Genomic DNA, 23,947 nt, shown 5'->3' with positions numbered 1-23,947 from the left:
ATTATTTAGGTCAAGTTTTTTTTCCCAATGCAAATTGAAGTTGTATTGAACATCATCATCTTTTTTAAAATCTATATCATTCATCAAACAAAATAATATGAATATTTTTACAGTGTGTATTGAATATGAAATACAGTTACTTATATCTAATTGCAGTTTATGCTTTTCAAAGAAAAATTATACAATTTGTATAAGAACATACTGAAACTCGCTGTTGTATCATATTTGATAAAGTGAATTATTTATATATATGAAAAAAAGTTGTTGCTCTCTTCTGTTCTATTTTATTACCCTTTGAATTTTATTACAAGCTTTTAGATCAATTTTTAGTCATTTTATAGTCTATTCGCCCACCTTATAGTCAATATCAACTTTATTTAGAGCCGTCTGATACATAGATAACCAGATAAGAAGTCCAAAATTAATGTAAACGTATATATATGATTACCATAACAATTGAAAGTATGTCATAAGAACCCAGCATTTGATAAATTGCCTTAATAACATTTTTGAGAGAAAAAAAAACGCGTTAAACATTTATTCTTAAATATTGGATATCATATCTTGTATAATTAGGCATCTTTAAGTATTTTTGGGAGGAATTTCAACTAGTTTGCATATAAATGCTTTTGTTAAAATATTTCCTTAGTAACGCTTGACTTTGTATTCATGATAAGAACATCAGGCCTCCTCTAAACCCAAATACATATAAACACTTGTTTGTAGTTTGGACACATATATGCTGTGTGTTGTTTTAGACATTGTTAAATTATTTATTATTTCATAAAAGTTATGAAAATCTGATCCAGGAATTGACATTAAACTTATGCAACACAAAAAACCTAATTATTTTGAAGACTTAAAGTTTTCTTTAAAAAATGTAATTGTAACTTATTGTAATTCATTTTTTAAAAGACTTAAAAATATTTTTTATTCATTTTGACTATTAAATGTGAATATGAAAATATTACTGAAAATAAAATGTATACATGTATCTTAGTGTTCACGTGTTCCAATGCAAAATAAATGTTTACATGTACTATGATTAGTTGAAAATAGACGTAACCAATTCTAAAAGTCGTTTGAATATATTATATATATATATAGAGTTGTTAAAGTATTCGATGTAGCTTGTGTTTAAATTGTAAACAACGACAAATTATTAATATTGACCAGGCTATTTGAAATCAAATGCACACAGTGTTCTATTTGTATTGTTAACGTGGTAAATAAGTTACTGAATACATGAATATCATTTTAATTTATTCGCGCTCCCTTAACTTTTCATTCAGGATATATTTGAAAATCAAGTATATTTCCGACTCTATAGTTGTTGATACATTTAAATACATTTAAAAAGCCCTTTAAATATATATGCAGACCTATTAAGTTCAATATTTTATAACATAATCACTAAAGAACTCCCAAAACTGCGAAATTTAAAATGTTGCAGGCTTGGTTTGGTTGAGCCTGTTCATGAACGTAATGGAAAGTTACCGTCCACGCCCCCTTGCACCGGTTTAAGTAGAATTTAACAACTAATCATAAAAATGGCGATATTTGAAATTAGAAATCCGCTTTTGATTGATAATGTTATAACTTTACAATAGTCTTACTTTTATAGACATACATTTCGCTCTCCGATGCTAATTCAATGTCCGAAATGATTTCTTATGGTAACATATACATTTATAATAATTATAATAGCAATCTCTTTTGTCATGAAGAACTGTTTGTTTAAAATATGTAGGTGAAAATAATATATTATATTTGCTACATGCACATGTATACTAAATACTAAACTAATGCTTTTTTTACCTATAGGTATTATTAGACTTTCATTATCACGGGTTAAACAACATGAGTCAATTTTGTTTCATTAAAATAGTCAACCTTTTGAAATATATATCTAATCCACTTCAACTTGACAATGGAAAAATGTGCATAGTATCATTAAAAATAATAAAAGCTAAATGAAAATATAGCTATCAAGGAAGAGTTCTTTTTTCATTTTAGTTTTTGTGGTGTCTACTGACTAATTAACATAAACGCTCATTTATCTTCATACATATGTTTTGCATAAGACTGAATATTAAAAATTCGAATAGAGATTCAAGATACGCCTAAATATTAATTTAATCACATATTTATGAAAAACTGATATCGTGACTATATCATAAATAAGGAGATCCACCGAGTAGTGGATGAGTTGAGGGGAAAAAACAGGACACGAGCGTGGTTGCGCTTTGCATATTAGATTTTTTCGGAATCTTTCACTATTTTGAGTACTTTCATCAATTTTAAACTACTTAATGTAAAGCGAAAGAACATGCTAATTTTATCGTTAAATTTTGAAACTTTGGCATTGGCCTTTTGTTTTGCCCCTCGGTTAGACAAAAATAGAAAGAAAGGGTAAAGTTCAAAAGTGTTTATGCTGTTGTTTTTAAATGGGTGTATTTGAAGTGTCAATATTGTAACTTAAATTTTTGTGTTCAAAATTATTCAAGAATGAAAATGTAAAGAAAATATGTAATTTGTTTACTCAAGTATAAGACATAGAAAAAATCATGATTTCACACTAATGTTTTAATTAACGTTAATCACATTTATCTTGCTTTGCTTTAAGGTCAAACGATATGGAAAACGATATGGTAAAACAAGTAAAACAATTATCGTCAACATATTAAGGTTATTGATACTTTCTTACAGTCAGATGTTTTAATTATTTTATTGCAACTCAGGAGTCAACGAAATTTTCAATTGAGTGTAAAGATCAGAGGTAAAATAGATTGATAGTTGATTGATATCAAAATGACAACAACGTTCACATAACGCAGCCCTCGTTCCCCATCCCCTCTTACATATCCATCCACACAGGACCACTAGAAAAACACGCATTTGGGACGCAGGACATTAACTTGGCAACGAACGGGGTAAATGGTGGGGGCACTAAAGGCAGAGCAGGGGAAGGGCGAATTAGTTCAAATAAAGGTGAACCTACCTTCACATTTCTTTTCGGTGCAAGATATATCACCATTGTAGCATGTGCAAGTATTGCACCCGTCTTCCGCTTCGAAAGACTCACCGCTTTGTATTGTCTTGCCTCCGATTATGCATGGCTCTGAAAGAGAACAAATATAAAATACAATGTTTGAAAAAAAGTAAAGTAGTCATGTAAATTTCAAAAAAGAAGATTTTCCCTGCTTTGTGTTTCTTCAAAATTTTCATGGAAATAAAGCAACGCAATTCAAAGTTTGTGAATAATTTGCATAATGATGGCTTCGTTTAAATGTTGAATTCTGCTTAAGCCGGTGCTAGGGGGTGTGGACGGTAACTTGCACTTTCCAGTACCGTTCACGAACAGGCTCAATCAAACCAAGCCTGCTACATTTTCAATTTTGTCGTTTTGGGCTTTCTTTAGTATTTTTTTCTCTATTTTAACTTTGCTTTGAAAAACATCATAAATGAACAATTACTCTGTAGATATTTCACTTATTTAATTAAGGAGTTTATTGAAAGGAAAGCCCGCTCCCTCCCAAAAAAGGCAACTTTGTCACATGTCCTAAATATTATATTTTGCAATACCTATCTCGATTAAAAATATATTATATTTACATCAAATAAGAAAAATGAGCACAAAAGAAATGTGCAGGCTGAATTTTTCCCAAGATGCTTATCAGCAAAATGGTTTTCTTATACAAAACAGAACAAACAAATGTGCACACACCTACGTATTTTCCCAAGATACTTATCAGCAAAATTCTTTTCTGATAACATTTAAAAATGCATAATCTAGGGTATGTTAATGAATTTGACAACAATAAGATAGTATGTGTATAATAGGTAATTCATATAAATTTGTAAATATCAAAATAGGAAAGTACAGTACAATTCCCGAAGAACGCACAAAACAGCAAATTTGAAAATGTTGCAGGCTCGGTTTGGTTCAGTCTGTTCTCTTGAAATTAAACTAAACATATGCAGTATTATTTTTAATAAATACAAACTTACCAACGCAAGCTTTTTCTGTGCAACTAACTTCGCCATTGTTGCACGTACAATCATTGCACCCATCTTCCGATTTGAAGGTTGCTCCATTTTCTCGTGTTTCGTTTGCATACTCACATGCTGTAAGAAAAAATATTTATATAATTATATATATTTCAACATAACACTTGATTTTATATCAGTGGTGATGTTTCGGGTTAAACATGATAAACGTTATTTACTTGAGAACTGTTTAGGGTTTAGCTATGTATAACACTATTTGTGGTAAATTTTAGAAGCTATTATAATAAATCATAATTTGATTAGAGTATGCATTGAGGCAGCTTTGCGGCAAAAGGACATGCAATCAACATCATGCGCATAGTAGTCCTTTTTTAGCAAACATTATTTCGGAGAAAAAGTAATATAATGTAAAGAGCTTGTTTTGTTTTATGACCATTTAAATTAACTAAACTAATCATCCTGTATTGTAAGCAACGCAACTTCTGCTGGGCACATGAAGAACATAAATTATCAAAGTTAGACTTTTACTTAACAATTCCGCTTGTTTTACATACAATAGAAGCAAAAGCTTCAGCACATTCTGGTAAACGGAAATCCAGCAAATTAAGGAAAAGAAGAATTATTAGGCAGAAATTACTGACAACGTGTTATTTATCATAAATCTACTGACTTTGTGTAATGATTTGTCCTGCTTCGAATTTTAAAACAGCCCATTCGAATTTGCGATTACTTTAATGTTAAAATATAACAGTAGGGCCACTCACAGTCACAGTCAAACTGCACATACGTGACTTTATAGTACTTACTTTACACGTGTTTTGAATAACATCAGGCAATTCACCTATACATATGTCAACTTTGGTTCTACTACTACACATAAATTCAAATTTAATTCTTAATCAAAAATAAAACATCAAACGGCAAAAATCACGCTTAAAATCTAAGATTAAAGTGTAACATAGACACAGTGACAATATTCGTATTGACATTTACAAAATAAACACAGACATTCGATGACAAAATGGTGATACTTTAAGTTAGTATACAAAATAGACAAACGTATCTTATTCACTATAAACATTTAACTAAAGTGAAAAAAAAACAATAAAGTAAAAAAGTTCATTTTGATAAGCAATAATGGGAAATATAAAACGTTTTGAAAATAATTAATTGATCAAAAAATCAATCGGATGGTGAATAACTACAGTAAAATTAGAAAGAAGTTTGCGTTGATCAGTTTCAAAAAAGCGCTACATATTTTAATGAAACATATTTAATTTTGGAATAACTTAATCTGGGGAAACGGAATAATTCACTTCTGTCGTGACTTTTAAGAGTTTCAGTTTACGGTGATATAATTTCTGAATTAGGTATCGAGACATTAAATAATTCTAAGTCATATGTGCTGCAATTTTGATATAGCAGAATTGTAATAACAAGTTAATTTGACCTTGATGTAAGTTAAGAGGAAAACACTGAATGGAAAGTGCATACAAATTTCATCTGGTCGAATTTAGATTAGTTTGTAAGACGTAGTGTTCTGTCTGAAAGTGAAAAAAAACAACAACAACAAAACAATGATATCAACTGTCTGTAACAAAGTGAAAGAGGAAGAAGTAGAATATGTTAATGGTAAATATTTGAATAACAGAGGTTTTGAGAAATAGTGAACTGTAAAACATGAACCTGGAAAACCATTTTAGCTGAAGGTAGAATACAGTAAAATATAACAAAAAATAAGCTGACTTTGGTCTCCAAAATATCTAATAATGTACTTTAATCTTATACCATGTCATCATATAACGGTGAAAATGAGAAATCGGCACAACCAGTATTAGCACAACGATAATAGTATCATAAAGAACTAATCTATTTGAGATGAAACAAACGACAATCAAGAAACATAAAAGCTTTTTGTTATCAGCATCAAAGAATAACGGTTTGTAAATGTACATAACAATATACACCAATTGTTTCTATAAGTAAGCCATACTTGAAACATGTATCAGTCGTGCATTCCAGCTTGCCTTTGATACAAGTGCACGTGATACAGTCATTTGTTGTTGGTATACCAGTTTGGCTTTAAGTAAATGTGTCCTCACCACAAGTAAAATCTTTTAAACTTAGTATATGTGAATTAAACACCGTGACACATGTGTATTTAGCAGTCATTCGAGAGATATTTTCGGAAAATGTTAATTTTCAATTTCTGAAAATTCATAAACAACAACGAAGGATACTGAACATTGCTGCATAGCATTTATATCGCCATACAAATGTACACATATACATTTAAATGTATTCACAATCAAAACGTATAAAGTGTTTCAAAAGAAGATGTTACTAAAGTTTTCGACAATCATTCACTTATATCAGCAGCAGAGTAAGTGTCTTGAATATCAAACAATGAGATGAAGAAACAATTGACACCATTATAACTTTTGTCAGTTTCAAGGCATCGAAAATTAATCCTCTAATTGAATCAAAAACTCATTTCAAATAATTACAGCAACCGGTAAACTTATTGCATAAATTTTAAGAAAGGGTATTAAACTTTTATATAAGGACTTGAAACACATCTTTAACTGCATCCATATCAGTACTCCCTGATTCCTGTTATTTGAAACACGTCTTAATTTCGTAATTAGGGAAAAGTCGATGTAACAAAATTGGTAAGGTGTTGTTTTTTGTTCTAACAAATATAATACAATGAACACAGAGGTAAAGCAATTTTGTACCATCACTAATTCTAGATGAAAACAAGTATGATAAATACACAAATGAAAATATATTTAATACGAAACCAGTTAGTTCATCAATGGAAAGAAAAGCTTTTGCTATCAGCGTAACAACAAGTTCAAAGGGTCAGTTTGTGTAAAAAGCAAGAGCAAGATACGTGAGTGCTGGTTTATATAAATCAGTCTTACTTGTATCATTACATGTTTCACTTGTACACTCAAGTTTGCCCTCGGTACACGTACACGTGTTACAATCGCCATTTATTGTTGGGATACCAGTTTGACCATCAGTAAATGTTTCCTCGCCACGAGTACAACCTTACCGATTTTTGTAGGAAAAATCGTTTTAATGTGATTATCGAAAATAAAGATGCAAAATAATTTGTGTGACAAGACACAAGTGACAGTCTGAGCATTGTCATTATCATCGGACACATACACACAACAATACCACAATATTGGTAGAAAACAACAAAACACACTACACAACAATATAATAACACAGTACTAAAATATTCATAGAACAAACAGATTTTTAGAGATATTAGGAGAAACAAGTCCAACGCAATAATTGAAGCAAAAAAGAAAATTAATTAATAAATAAACAACGAAACACTGAAAACGAAACCATTAATAATAACTTAGTCAAAATGAAAACAGCTTATCAGTAGTGTTTCCTATTAAAATCAATGACATAGATAAATACACAAATGAAATATATTGGATAAGAAACTAGTCAAAAGTTTGTTTTTTTCAACACAGAGAAAAGCGTTTGTTATCAGCGTAACAACAAGAACAAATGTCCTGTATGCATAGAGTAAAAAGCAAGATACGTGAGTGCTGGTTTATATAAATCAGTCTTACTTGTATCATTGCATGTTTCACTTGTACACCCAAGTTTGCCCTCGGTACATGTACACGTGTTACAATCGTCATTTATTGTTGGGATACCAGTTTGACCATCAGTAAATGTTTCCTCGCCACGAGTACAACCTTACAGATTTAGAATGAAATAACGTTATTGTATCATTAAACATGTGATTTCTTTAAAATAAATAGATTGTGAAAGCCGCATATCTTTGTGAATCGTAATTTTTTTTAATTTAACAGTATCTTAAGGAGGAGCTTTCTGTGAATATTCAATAGACGGAAAAAACCTGCAGATACACATGTATGTACACGTATACTGTTTTGTTAAATAAAATACATTTGACATTAAAAACAACAGACGTGACAGCTTTACTTTTGGTTTAACTACACATTTAATATCGGAAGAACAACAAGGATTGTTAGCGATATTAGCCAAAATAACAACAAGAAATAGACAACAAGCAAATAACTTCCATGTAGTGAAATTAACGACGTGTTACAATCGCAATTTGTTGCGACTACTCCGTCACGAACACAACCTTACAAATGTAAGACAAGCTACACTTAAATAAAAAAAGAAATTTTATTTGTTAAAATGTTGGAAATCAAGCAAAATGTGAAGGTGTCGAATCGTTATAACTGTATCTTCAACCAAAGTAATGAATAAAGACCAGGGAACTATGAATATTCGTTTAAAAAAATTAGGCTTATTTCATACCTGCTTATGTACAAAATGTTATGTGCTTACAATAAAAAATACTTCAAATAATGTGACATTAAATTATTAAAAAAAAGAACAAAAGAAAACATTGAATCTTTTTATTAGACGTTTGAAAAAGAAGCAGTAAAAGAGTATATTAGACATATGAATTGTAATAGACAGTGATGGAATAGATAGAGGAATAATACATAAAGAAAAAGGTTTGTCGCCTGCATTGCTTTTGGCACACCCAAAGTCTTCGTGAGTCAATCCTAAACTGCACCCCAAAATCTCATTTAAATGAGTTAAAATGTTACTCCGTGTCTAAATACAAAAGTCAAGACAACAAAGGAAATTTGTGATGGAATTAAACACGAACATAGCACAGTGTCTCGCAATAAACAGTGTTTTACAGTAAAAAAGAGGAATGAATATTACGAACAATGGTTACAGAATACAATGTATTTAAATAGATTGCATCAGAATTTTTGATACGAATGGTGTGTGATTATGGCATGCTGTCTATTAAAATATGAAATTCAAATAAAAAAAAGAAAAACATAACATGTCACTTAACAGTCGTACATAATATCTTAACTTGAATGATATTTCATATTTGACCAAAAGATTGATGGAAGTGCAACACATGGAAAAAATCTGATTTTGAATAACTAAATATCACACAAACAGTGCCAGAAACTCAAGACCATTTTGAATTTCAAATTTTCAAAAGTAAATTCAGTTCAGTATGTATTACTGAACATTGATAAATCAACTTCACTAGCAAATGTACACATAATAATATGTGATATCAAAACAAAAAGACAAAGGTACAACAATAAACAAAAAGCTTTTGTTATCAGCGTACAATAACATCAAGAACACACGGTCAGTGAATGAATAAAGCAAGATACATAGAGTGCTGTTATAAGTCACCCTTACTTTCTCCAGGACATGTTTTGCTTGAACATTCTAGATTGCCATCGGTACATGTACACGTGTTACAATCGCCACTTATTGTTGGGATACCAGTTTGTCCATCAGTAAATTTTTCCTCGCCACGAGTACAACCTTACAGATTTAGAATGAAATAACGTTATTGTATCATTAAACATATGATTTCTTTAAAATAAATAGATTGTGAAAGCCGCATATCTTTGTGAGTCGTAATTTGTTTTGAATTTAACAGTATCTTAAGGAGGAGCTTTCTGTGAATATTCAATAGACGGAAAAAAACCTGCCGATACACATCTATGTACACGTATTCTGTTTTGTTAAATAAAATACATATGACATTAAAAACAACAGACGAGACAGCTTTACTTTTGTTTTAACTACACATTTAATATCGGAAGAACAACAACAAGAAATATACAACAAGCAAATAACTTCCATGTAGTGAAATTAACAACGTGTTACAATCGCAATTTGTTGCTGGGATACCAGTATGACTATTTCGTCACGAACACAACCTTACAAATGTAAGACAAGCTACACTTAAATAAAAAAAGAAATTTTATTTGTTAAAATGTTGGAAATCAAGCAAAATGTGAAGGTGTCGAATCGTTATAACTGTATCGTCAACCAACGTAATGAATAAAGACCAGGTATTTAAAAAAATTAGTCTTATTTCATATATACTTATGTACAAAATGTTATGTGCTCACAATAAAAAAACATAATATAAATAATGAATTGATATAAAATTATTTAAAAAAAACAAGAGAAAACATCGAATCTTTTTATTAGACGTTTGAAAAAGAAGCAGTAAAAGAGTATATTAGACATATAAATTGTAATAGACAGTGATGGAATAGATAGAGGAATAATACATAAAGAAAAAGGTTTGTCGCCTGAAATGCTTTTGTCACATCCAAAGCCTTCGTGAGTCAATCCTAAACTGCACCCCAAAATCTCATTTTAAATGAGTTAAAATGTTACTCCGTGTCTAAATACAAAAGTCAAGACAACAAAGGAAATTTGTGATGGAATTAAACACGAGCAGAGCACAGTGTCTCGCAATAAACAGTGTTTTACAGTAAAAAAGAGGAATGAAATAATACGAACAATGGTTTCAGAATACAATGTATTTAAATAGATTGCATCAGAATTTTTGATACGAATGGTGTGTGATTATGGCATGCTGTCTATTAAAATATGAAATTCAAATTAAAAAAAGAAAAACATAACATGTCACTTAACAGTCGTACATAATATCTTAACTTGAATGATATTTCATATTTGAGCAAAAGATTGATGGAAGTGTAACACATGAACAAAAATCTGATTTTAAATAAATAAATATCACACAAACAGTGCCAGAAACTCAAAACCATTTTGAATATCAAATTTTCAAAAGTATATTCAGTTCAGTCTGCATTACTAGTACTGAACATTGATAAATCAACTTCACTAGCAAACGTACACATGAAAATATGTGATATCAAAACAAAAAAGACAAAGGTACAACAATAAACAAAAAGCTTTTGTTATCAGCGTACAATAACATCAAGAACACACGGTCAGTGAATGAATAAAGCAAGATACATAGAGTGCTGTTATAAGTCACCCTTACTTTTTCCTGGACATGTTTTGCTTGAACATTCTAGATTGCCATCGGTACATGTGCACGTGTTACAATCGCCACTTATTGTTGGGATACCAGTTTGTCCATCAGTAAATGTTTCCTCACCACGAGTACAACCTTACAAACGTAGTGTAAAGTATCATTATTAAAAAAAAAATATACATATAATTTAAGTGGTTACCTGGATATTTTCAGAAAATTCATATTTGTACAAATAAATGAGCTTGCAGCTAAACTACGAATATTCGATGAATGACAAAAGTCTACATGCTATCTAACTATTTCATGTATTCAAAACCAAAACTGTTTATTTTGTTGTTGTTTTTAAAGAAAAATGTGTTTAAATAATTCATGATTTTGATTGTAATCCTGAAAAAGTAGTCCTATATTATTGAATCAACCTAGGAATAGTACATGAAAGAAATGAGTACGGTTTTTCATCAAAGTTATGAACAATGATTGCAGGATACTAGGGCTTTTAATTACATTTTCTCAACAGTGATGACACTAAACAGTTTAAATTATGGATATCTGTTAAGTTTAATGCATAACAAACAACTAGTCAAACTTTCTAATCATTTTGATAAGTACGAATAATAATTTAAATAAACTGATTTAATCGTATCAGTATACGACTGAATCTTGTAAATGTACTTCTATCTTAAAATAGTAGCAACAATAATAGCAATCAAATGCATTTATAACAAACATATATATGACAATAGATTTGAAATGAATAAAAAGACAAAGGTACATCAATCAAAGATAAGCCCATGTTAATCAAAGTACAATAAGACCTAGAACAAATGGTCAGTAAATGAATCAAGAAAGGTTTTAAGACATTCTTACTTTTACCGGGACACGTATCGCTCGTGCATTCTAGTTTGCCACTGGTACATGTGCACGTGTTACAGTCGCCACTTATTGTTGGTATATCACTTTGACCTTCAGTAAATGTTTCCCCATCACGTGTACAACCTTACAAATTAAATATTATGCACGTTTCTTTACTTTGTTTTAAGGTAGCTCGCTACTTTCCGACCGAAATATGACAACATCTCAGATCTTGATGATTTTTGGTATGCAAACATATAAATATGTGAGCTTTACTTCTGCAGTATTATTTTTATAAATAAACAGCGTTACTATGACGTCAAAGCGCCATCTATCGGTGGCGGTGAAATTGCGTCTTTTTTATCAATAAACCGGTCTGTTATTATCAATTTTCATCCGATTTCCTTCATTTTAATATCATAATGTTCAGTAAATGTATGTCTTTGTAATGATGTCTTTTTTAAACATTTACTTAATAGTCTGCGATTTTACGTCATTTTTCTCTACGTTCTGACGTCCATATTTGATGCAAATATCGCGCGATATCGCAATAAAGATTGTGTAATAAAAAAAATTCAACACGGTGAATTTTGCTATAATTTTCCGAGCGTGTAGTGAGATAGTGAAGGAAAATATTTATGCAATAAAAATATAGGGTCAACGCGTAAGATATTTTGCTATTACTGTTTTAAAATAAAATAAAGGGTGAGTGAAACGTTATGATTTTGGTGACGTTAATAGTTGTTGGAGTTCAAAGAATAATACCAAATAACAATTTTCTTACGTCAAACATTACGATAGTAAGTATAAACAACACAGGGACTTGATGAAATGTATATTTTTTAAATTGTTGATTATTTTCTCATTGAAAGCATGCGCTAGATGAGCACATTTACAATGTTTAATCCGACAATCCCTTTTTAAATACTTTTCTAATTTGCAGGACACAGTCTCATACATCTTTTAATTCTAATTTTATAATGTGATGTTGTTAAAGTGTTATATTATTATATGAATTAACTACTTTTAGCGCAAAAAATAAGATTCACATATTGCTGTATGAATGAAGTAAGAATATTAGGTCGCTTAGCCTATACCCGTAGAATATTTATTTTACGTTACATTCAGCATAAAATCACATACAGGCAGACGAGGCTCGGTGTCAAAACACATCGTAAAAATACAATTCAAATAGATATGCATACAAATGTGCCGAAATAAGTGATAAATAAAATTCAGAAATCATATTCAAATATGTTAAAGGGACTCCACTGATGTATTTTGACATGATGGAACTGAAAATATTTTTTCCAGATAAGTGTACCATTTGATGTAGGTTTAGACCACGAATCTTTGTGCAAAATTTCAGAGCATTCGCGCACTTCGTTTTTCCAGAATAATTATTCAAAATGAAAAGCGTTTAAACGCTTTTCACCCAAATCGGGCTAACAAAAGTATAAAAATACGATTTTCAATTTATTTCATAGTATTATTTCTTAAGTATCTTCGCATAAAATTCTGTTTAAAGTGCCCAACTCATTTATGTAAGAAATTCAAATGTTATGTGTTTGGCTTTTCAACCTCAGTGGAGTCCCTCTAAGAATATTTAAAAACAAACTGTACAAGAAACAAAGACTTTTATTTTATTTTTATTTTTGCTTACCATTTTTAAGTCTGTGCAATACATAGATTATATAATTATAATCTAATTAAAATTTCATGATAATTAGAAAATGAGCACTTATGTGACAAACTATAAACTATTTTGGAAGCAAAATCATACTGAATAAAAAATATATAAGCATACTCGCAACTGCAGACTCGAATGTGAAACACCCAATATAACCATTACTCAACTCGGATTCATTACCGTTTTTTCATTACTGTACAGTATAACATAGCGGCCCTCAAAGTATTATTTATTTCTAAAGAGTTCCACTACATTTTACCTCTGTAGAGCAACCACTCTAGGCAACAAAGGGCATGTCTCTGTAAAGGTTATACTGTATATTTTAATTAAATACAAAATATGATTATTAAATAACTTGTGCAACTTTTGTTACCACTGAATACGAATAATGTATTATGTTGACGTTATCTTGTTCATTTTTTAATACAATACAGTTTGCTTTAAAACAAAAATATAAAAAAACAAGAAAAAACAACCTCAAAAACACACACCAACAACACGTGTTTATGATGTTAGCAAAAATGGACTTCTCCCTTATTAAGGGAGATGATAATCAGGGTTTTTTTTACTTTGAATATTCTTCTGTTGCCACGTTGTAATCGGTAAAGTGGTCTTACGCTGAATTCGGAAGGCATGGATTCGAGATGTACTAATAGATTATCCTTTAGAATTGTTTACTGTGTATGAAATGTTTCAAGGTCCACCTCGGACTGCTGTCATTCATTTCCAAAGAGAAGTTGATACTGTGAGAAACACTGGTTTCGTTAAATTCCCTCCGCTTTAATTAAAATACTGTTGAAAGCGGCGTTAAACCAAATATTAAAAAAATAAGAAGATATAAAACATAAAATGCATAGTTCATTATTTTCATAGGCTTTACATAGCACTGCATTATGTGCAGACAAAAAAAACGAGCTTCTCCCACAAGCATAATCCCACAAATTGAGGATCCTACATGGTCTTCAATACAAGGGAATCTGTATTTAATATGCAAAATTCTCCGCTTCTGAACATACAAAATCAATCGCCTCTAATCGAGAAATGATCGCGGCTTCAGGTCGCCTCAAAGATGCGCTAGTAAACGCATACCGCGAGTCAGTTAGTTTAAAATAAATAAGAATATCTGTAATTATGTGAAATACGTGAGAAATTAAAGCCATAGCATGAAAGCGTGATTCCTGCTTTAAATCTGAGTCTCACGCTTAATGCAGGGTATTTAGCTGCGAGAGAAAATAGAATAACTGATGGCTGTTAATAAATAAATTTTCATACGTGTAGAATTATTTTGAATTAAATGTCTGCTAGATTTATAATATAATTAAGACTACCAGTGAATCATGGCTTACGTACAAATCGTTGCTACTTCCAGTTGATCATATATTTTTGAAATTCATTTCCTATCACAGACATAGATGTTATCTATGTCTCTGTTCCTACTAACTGATATATACAATTCAAAATTGGTACATATGATAACATGGAAGTTTATGTTGTACCGAGATACACATAACATGATGACATTGCGACTGCACCAGCCTTTTCATACTTTTTTTTCTGACATTCTTTGCAAAATTTATGTTTTTATAATTTCCACTTAGGTGGCCTTTTAATTATATCTTTCAATATTCTGAATTGTATTTCAGTCCTCGAGGTATTTATATCCATTCGTTGCAGTTTTTCAGCGATTGATACCAACTTTTGCAGACAGTTATACCCTGATTTGTTGTACATGTATATAATTGAAGATATTCATCGAAATGCAGGCATCTGACAGGACTTTTAAAAGAACATTTTTACGGAACATGTCTACAAACTATTGTTGTTGATGGTGTTCATACATTTTTATTCCTGTCAGTATGTTATTTATCGAAAAAGTCGTGAAAATTTCCTTGATAAAAATATTTGACGTCACCAAAATCATTACGTTTTACTCACCCTTTATTTTATATTCAAATAGTAATAGCAAAATATCTTACGCGTTGACCCTATATTTTTATTGCATAAATATTTTCTTTTATGACTTCACTACATGTTAAAAAAATTAAAGCAAAATTCACCGTGTAGATTTTTTATTATTTCACAATCTTTATTGCGATATCGCGCGATATTTGCATCAAATATGGACGTCAGAACGCGAGGGAAAATAACGTAGAATCGCAGAGTATTAAGCAAATGTTAAAGAAAGACATCATTACAAAGACATACATTTACTGAACATTATAAAATTAAAATGAAGGCAATCGGATGAAAATTGATAATAACAGACCGGTTTATTGATAAAAAAGACGCAATTTCGCCGCCACCGATAGATGGCGCTTTGACGTCATAGTAACGCTGTTTACTTATAAAATAATGCTGCAGAAGTAAAGCATACATATCTACATGTCTGTATACCAGAAATCATCAAGATGTGAGATATTGTCAAATTTAGGTCGGAAAGTAGCGAGCTACCTTAAATTAAAGGATATATAAGTGTATGTAATGAAGTTTTTATGGAGTTTATAAATCATAAATTGTTCGGATTTCAGAAGTTCCGGAATTCGGAAGTTACACTATAGTACATTTATATTGTTTTAGTAATCTTATGATTGATTCTAAAAGAGTTGTCCCATTATTAATAGAACAACAATATCAGAACAACAATATTAAATGAAAACCAATAACAGAACAATAAAATTAGTAGAACAAGAATGACAAAACAACAATATTACCAGAAAAGCATTGAAAGAAAAACAGAGATTGAATGACAATAATTATTAGTAGCACAACAAGGACAGAACAACAATGTTGAGCAACATGTAAAAGAGCTACAATACATGTAACAGAGCAACAATACATGTTAAAGAGCAACAATACATGTAAAAGAGCTACAATACATGTAAAAGAGCAACAATACATGTAACAGAGCTACAATACATGTAAAAGAGCAACAATACATGTAAAAGAGCAACAATACATGTAAAAGGGCTACAATGCATGTAACAGAGCAACAATACATGTTAAAGAGCAACAATACATGTAAAAGAGCTACAATACATGTAAAAGAGCAACAATACATGTAAAAGAGCTACATGCATGTAACAGAGCAACGATACATTTAAAGAGCAACAATACATGTAAAAGAGCTACAATACATGTAAAAGAGCAACAATACATGTAAAAGAGCAATAATACATGTAACAGAGCTACAATACATGTAAAAGAGCAACAATACATGTAAAAGAGCTACAATGCATGTAAAATAGTTACATTACATGTAAAAGAGCTACAATACATGTAAAAGAGCAACAATACATGTAAAAGAGCAATAATACATGTAACAGAGCTACAATACATGTAAAAGAGCTACAATACATGTAAAAGAGCTACAATACATGTAAAAGAGCTACAATACATGTAAAAGAGCACAATGCATGTAAAATAGTTACATTACATGTAAAAGAGCTACAATACATGTAAAAGAGCAACAATACATGTAAAAGAGCAACAATACATGTAAAAGAGCTACAATACATGTAAAAGAGCAACAATACATGTAGAGCAACAATTTAATATATATAGTGTGATAAGGGTTAAAGTGTGTACCAGCGGCATCACAACAGTGCAATATAGAGAACACAACACACAACAGTGCACAAACGACAACACAACATATGACTATGATACAAGTAGCAACTAATAAACAACAACAATACCAACAAAAACCTTATGTGGAAAACAAAGACAACACAAAAAAGAGTGTGACGAAACGATCTGCACAATATATTACAGCACATCACAGTACAACAACAGACAAATAGACAGTTGGACGAACATATATCCAACCTTCTTCAACGGGTACGTCCTCGTGAACCCAGCAAATTTTTGTTGGTCCTACGCCTTGTGGACATTCGCAACAAAATGGTCTGTCGGGAAATTCATTAGCACATTCAGTATCTAATTCACATTCATAATCAGCTGCATCATCGTCAGTACACCCCTGATCTGTCAAATCAGGACATCTTGATTCAGTCGGTGCTACATGAATAAAATATACATAACGTAAATTTTATATTCCTTTGAAGTTGAAATAAACGGTGGCTTCTGTGGTTGTTGTTGTTGGTGGTGCGTGCGTGCGTGTGTGTGCGCACTTCAGTACGAAAACAGTATCAATTACATTTTTTAGAATTATTTTCATCAAACAAGATGACCCTGATAGCACTGTCCTGCATAAAATGTATAAAATATATCTCATTGAAACAAAACATATCAATTATATATATTCTGTACCTGACTGCTGTACACTTTCAAGTAAAAATTTGAACATTTTTATGGCATTCAATACAATGTATATAAATACATAGGCCTATTTATAATTTTATCAATATAAATTAATTTTGAAGAAACTTTTATTTAATTTTCTCAAACGAAAAAAAAAAAGAAATGAAAATCGTCACAATATTAATACCCAAAATATTCTAAAACAGAAAGTGACAAGTTTAAGAGCCAGGCCATCGTGCACCTCGGTGTCCGTACAGTCTGACCAGGCTCTACACTATTGGCTTAATTAATATCCCACTAAGAAGATAATGGACAAGTCCCAAAATGAAACCTTGATAACTCCATTTTAGATTAGAAGTTAGGAAGGTTAAGGGTTAAAGGCCCATTGTGTCTAATAAATGCAAAAATTTACTCAAGGCCCATAACCTGAATCATCTTTTTCATCTGTTGCTTTTTGACAATAAGTACAGTTATAGTGAATTGGAATTTTGTATTGAAGTCAAAATATTATTTTGTTCACATTTTGCTACTTTTATGACAAATTATTTCATTTATCACTTCTTTCTTCAGGTAACAAGCATCTAAAAATTCTCTCAATCCATTATTTAAACATTATAAAATGTTTGCCCTGTCTAAAGAGGTAATAATTTATTTGTTTCGAACTTAGATAAGCAAGTCTTTTTATGATATTTGAATGACCAGATTTGTGTTTTTAAAATTACCAGATATGAAGCTGGCAGCCAAGTTTTACATGCTACGATTGCACTAATATTTAACACTATACGAATAGCTGACTCACAAGTAAGGTCTTCAAGTTGCGGATCTTATTTGTTGTGAGTTTATCCCGCAGTTTTCACGAATTGTGAATGAGATATATTTTGTGTTACTCCATTTTAAAAAGCTAATGGTTAGTTATTACTATCTGCAAATGACTAGAATGAATTGAAAATTTTTTTTCTTATTTTGAAGCTTTATCTAGGTGAAAAATTAAGACAAAGCAAAAATATTTTTGAGTTAGATAGGCGTTTGGCGATCATTGCCTGAGGTCTAAAGCCTATGTATCTAAATGCTTCAATAAATTATATTTTATTTTGTTTATTTTTATTTCTTTACACTTGACATTATTTACAATATTATTCAGAAAAACTAGGCACTTTAGGTCAGGTTCTTTTAAAGGCGCTTTATGCCTCATGTATCCATATTTTTGTAATTCTTCAGAAATGCCAAACATATGTTTGATAATGTTTTAATAATAGATTTAGATCATGTAAGATCAAATGAAAAACGTAGCGCTGCACATGCAGTTATATGGCTTAAAGGTAATGTAGTATTTTGACAGCCATAGAAAATACTAACTCACTAAATATATAATTTGCAAACGGAGCAAACTAAGTAAAGATAGTTTATGTATATGGCAAATGAGTTTGTACTTCAGAAACTGTGACCAGATACCAAGGATAGAAAGTTTTCGAGAAATGTAAATTATAGCATTTCTGGGGTAGAATGGGCCCTTAAGTTATCAGACATTCAGGCTTTTAATGGTACAATGCTATCTGAGCAGATGTAAATGATACCCCACGCTTACCTTCTATTTCAAGTATTTAAAGTAACAAGCTTTTCTGTCAAAATATGGAACAAGAAGTTAAAACTGTATGCGAAACAAATCAAGCGAAACCAGTTTTTATAGAAATGAAATGTTTCATTTAATTTCCATTTACTTAGCTTTACTGTCATATGTTAGGTTTAGAAATGGACAATGTTTTAATATTTCATATACAAATGTATTCATCGCGCTTATCCTCTTTCTGGCTATTTTACTAGTAAACATTTTTGCAAACAGTATGTTATATTTGTGGTCGAAAATTTTACACGTGCTAACCTTAAATCATTGTTTTCTTTAAGCGTTTGGGTGTCACTGACAATTTACAAATCTGTTGCAATAAAAAAAACGATCGGCAATTTTATGCATGTAAAATTTATGATTCGTAAATATTTAATACAGTAAATTGTAAACAAATTTCTTGCGTGAATTATTTGCAGTCAAAATAATTCAAACTTTTAAACCAAATCATCCGGAAAAATATCAACAAAATCAAAATCTTAGAATATTTACAGTCTGGAAAAATCTTAGCATATTTGATTTGTCATTTAACAATAAATAACGCATATTCTGCGTATACGTACTTAAAAACCAAAAGTATAGCTACTTGTAACTGGGTTATGTATGGTGGCATATTTACGCCATGTTGTATTGTCTTATTTTCGATGCGAAAAAGCGAAGCTGAGACATTTGATGTGTCGTATTTTACTTATTTTTCTTTTTCCGTTCGTTCGCTTTTTCGCTTTCAAATTTTATGCAAAACTGCGAAAACGCAAAGTTACTACAAAGTTGGGCTCTGTCGTATCCATACATTACATCCCTTTTCTCATTTTCGCATCAGCGAAAAATCGGAACATGGCATGCCCACATACTGATGTCAAATTGACAACTTTTATAAAAAAAAAATGAGTGTTGTTACTCTGCTAAAGTACATATTACACAATTACACGCAAGCTTGAGGATGTGGAAAATTCAACCAACCGTGATGCAGAAACCCGAAAATTCATGGTCATCACTGAAGATTGTTCAGTGGCTTTTTGAATGCGTACTAAAACACGTTGCTCTTTTGCTTAAAATTATAAATTTCGCTTTAAGTCATTATTGTTAGATTATTGAAGTTTTCAATTTTCTTTTGCATGAACGAAAATCGGAATTCGACCTAAAAATTGATCAACAATGCACAGAAAAGATAATTAAAAAATGATTATGTAGAATAATGTACTTTGTGGAATAGATAAATTTAAAAGCATCATCACTGTGATGTACTCTACTATTTTAATTTTAATTCTAAAATATAATATTCACATGTATTAACTTTTGAATGCGTATGTTTTGAAAAGTATTAATGCATGAAAAATGTTTTGATTGTAATAAAAAATCACATTTTACACTGATATAAACACTAATGAAAATATTTGGATTGTATGGTCGATGTTTATTGAGCTGCAATATTATATACATTATATTGAACGCTTTATATTTGGGTAACTCGGTAATGTATACTTTCACAAATATATCTGAGAAATTCAAATAGAAGTCAAATATAGGAAAATAAAATTTTACCTTCGTTCTGGGCAAAAGCAGACGATATTCCTATAAGAAAAATGACGAACGCGATAAACTGTATTCCTTCCATAACGGAAGGGTTCTGGTGTAAGAATCCTCAAGCAGCAACGAAAATTGTTATTTTAGCACCAATTTAAGAAGAAAAAATCCTAAAGATATGCCAGATGGTTTTTATCGTCTGCTGCTAGTGGTCTGCAGAAGATAACTGGTAAATTTGGTAGTGCTAGTTTAACCGTGTCATTGTTGACACCGGTTATTAGACTCTGCCCACAATTCAAACATCAACTACGTATTGCTTCTAAAGAGTTCTTTTTGAAACCATTGGAGCGGGTCGTAAGTGTATTTGATATAAGTTTATTATTTAATACAGCAATGGAAAACGTCGACTATTCAAAATGAGATCTAGTTTCATTGACTGGAGATTGTAAAAAGGCAAACATTCCGATGAAAAAACTAAACTGATAATTGCCAGTTTTTTATTAGATGGAACATGAGATAACCAGGTCAACTACTCTCATTATCGCAAAAAAAATCGCAAAAAAAAAAGCTTTAAATGGTGGCAAAAGAAATCATCATGCATCTATAATAACTACTTGTTAACCAGGTTTTTATATATATTTTTACCAGAGATGTAGATGTTATCTATGTCTCTGATTTTTACTATGAATTAAAGAGATTCGGTCAAGTTCAAGAAACGGTGTACACATGTCATAACCTTAGGATTTTCTGCCTCTCGTCTTTTGTGTGTGCGTGTTTTTGTTCTTGTTATTTTGTTTTGTGTTCTTTTTTTCTTTTTTAAAATAATTATTTTGTTGTTGTTGAGGTTTTCAATTATGTGGGTTTAAATCTAAGCAAATTGACGAACTATGTCGCTACTACCAGCCTGTACATATGAACACAACAAGTCAGAACAGATTTATTGAACATGTACAGGTTAAACTATTAAACGTATAATTTCAGATACCTAATTATAATAACTGTACTATTAAAAGCTACATCAACGTATATAGAATTTGAAAACACTCTAATTTATTCAAAATAGAGCGTTATAAAAAAGTGCCCGAGTACTAACTCAAATATTAACCGATCACGAACCTAGATAATAAGTAATTATTTTTTTAACTCAAACATTTTTTTTCCATTGCAGAATTAGAATTTACAATTTTTTTTTGGAAAGTTTTTGCCCCCTTTAAAAATTTAAGTTTTTAGGATAACTAAGATTGTTTTTTTTTTATTCTCGTTCTTTTTTTAACATTTAACATGAATGTCCCACTTTTTTTGGGGCCCGTTTTTGTAAATTTTTTTTATCTTTTGTAAAAAAATGTAGTTTTTCCTATAAAAAAAAGTTTTTTAAACCCTATTTTTTGAAACTAATAAAGAAAATTTTGGACAATTAATAACAGCTTGTGAAAGTTTTGGGCAGTTTATCGAAACTGTCGTGCATATTTTCAAATGTTCAACTTGCGTAGAAACCAAATTTTTTATACTTTTTTCCCGATAAAACAAAAATGTATTTGAGGGGGTGTTCTTTGTGACCCCGAATTACAAAATTAAAGCTCTGAACATTAAAGGCCCATTTATATTCAAAATGATATCATTTTTTCTATTTAAAAAGTTTATTTTTGGTGTTTTGTTACTCATTGGCCATATACCTTAGCCATCTTGCGTTTTGTCAATTAGAACAGTAAGTACGCTTATAGCGATTTAGTGTTTTATATGGAAGTCAAGATTTCACTTCATTTACATTTTGCTTCCTTTATCACAAATTGTTTCACATTCAAGGCTATTTTCTTCAGGAGATAATCATCTTTAATGTTCAAAATCCATAACATCATCATTAAAGACATGTTTTTCTATGTCTAAAGCTTAATATACCTTTAATGTGGCTTGGTCTACAATCGGTACATTTTCCATAACTATTAATAAATGTATCGGTTCAATATTCTTATAAAGTATTTCATAAATTAAATGATGATGAAGTTCTAAAGTATATAGTATTTACATGATGAATAATAATACAGGATATTTTTTCTAGAACAATTAATTATTTGCTGTATCTGTAACTTAGAAGGGTTAAGCTTACAATCGCATGAGCGCATGCGCGGAACCGCCCATCGAATAATTAAAGTCCGATGTAATACTCACACTTATAAACAACATAAATGAATAATTCTTTCATGGTTTGTTATCACTAATGATAATAAACACTATTGACATACATATTTGTCGGATTACAGACCTTCCATAATGGATCAATTCACTTTAAATTTGAAGATAAAAGGAGTTCATGTCCTTGAGAAGTAACTTATTTTTTTTATTTTAATCATTTAGAATCGCTAATATTTTAAAAAGAATTTCATCTATATGTTTAGTACAGTTTAAATTGTCCTTTGAAGATATATTATATTTTAGAACGGAGCGAGAAGTTATGTAGCAATTCTGTATACGTGAGAAATACAGAGACGGCAGGGTGATCTTGTCCAGCTTAGCCTACTTACTAAGTATGAATCAACCAGTATTGGTGTCATAAAAGGAGACATGATCGTGACCGGAGAAGGGTCCGGGTTTGAGAGGCAGGCACCTTAAGCAACATGCCATCAAACCTCATATATTTATCATAATTATTTCTACGGGCACTCATAGGGTAAAGTAAAGCATTCGGATGTGTTGTTTTAATAGTCTACGAAGAGATTTTTTTTTCGTAATTGTAGCAAAAAAAGAGAATTCACTTGATCTTTTAGTTATTGTCACTAAGTGCTCAGTACCGTCTATAAATTTTTGAGTGAATAAAACAGATCAAGTACATGTATCTGTATTACTATGGAGACTCAGCATCAATTTTGATCACGTGCAATTATGGTTGCATTAATGAATATTTACCGTCCAATTACTACGAAATTTAAGTTTGAAAATACGCATTGAACTTGATTTGCAGAAAGGCAGAAACGACCAAGCCTTCTTTACAATTATTAAGTGTATATAGTGCAATCAGGACTAATAACAATGCAAACATAGACATAAAATTTGGACTGTTCCCAATATAACATTTGTACTTAAAGTTACATAACAACCATTCCCATGGTTGCTCCAT

The 23,947-nt window shown here is 30.6% G+C and overlaps 1 protein-coding gene across 1 annotated transcript in view; it reads right to left on the bottom strand.

Moving 5' to 3' along the window:
* Positions 1 to 21,152, bottom strand: part of LOC132753459 (uncharacterized) — an 80,144-nt gene extending 58,992 nt beyond the window's left edge. The window contains exons 1-8 of the mRNA XM_060743941.1: positions 20,854 to 21,152; positions 17,256 to 17,447; positions 11,756 to 11,884; positions 10,895 to 11,023; positions 9,262 to 9,390; positions 7,614 to 7,742; positions 4,012 to 4,128; positions 3,002 to 3,121 (exon numbers count right to left, since the gene is read on the bottom strand). Of these exons, the coding sequence (XP_060599924.1) occupies positions 3,002 to 3,121; positions 4,012 to 4,128; positions 7,614 to 7,742; positions 9,262 to 9,390; positions 10,895 to 11,023; positions 11,756 to 11,884; positions 17,256 to 17,447; positions 20,854 to 20,926 (1,018 nt within the window). The 5' untranslated portion in view covers positions 20,927 to 21,152. The remainder of the gene's footprint in view (positions 1 to 3,001; positions 3,122 to 4,011; positions 4,129 to 7,613; positions 7,743 to 9,261; positions 9,391 to 10,894; positions 11,024 to 11,755; positions 11,885 to 17,255; positions 17,448 to 20,853) is intronic.
* Between the last annotated feature and the right edge of the window lie 2,795 nt (positions 21,153 to 23,947).

The sequence above is a fragment of the Ruditapes philippinarum genome, unplaced genomic scaffold, assembly GCF_026571515.1.
Source record: "Ruditapes philippinarum isolate M1 unplaced genomic scaffold, ASM2657151v2 ctg4252_1_1_1_1, whole genome shotgun sequence".
Lineage (NCBI taxonomy): Eukaryota > Metazoa > Mollusca > Bivalvia > Venerida > Veneridae > Ruditapes > Ruditapes philippinarum.
Note: the sequence above shows the minus strand (reverse complement) of the source record. Positions and strands in the feature narration are given on the sequence as shown.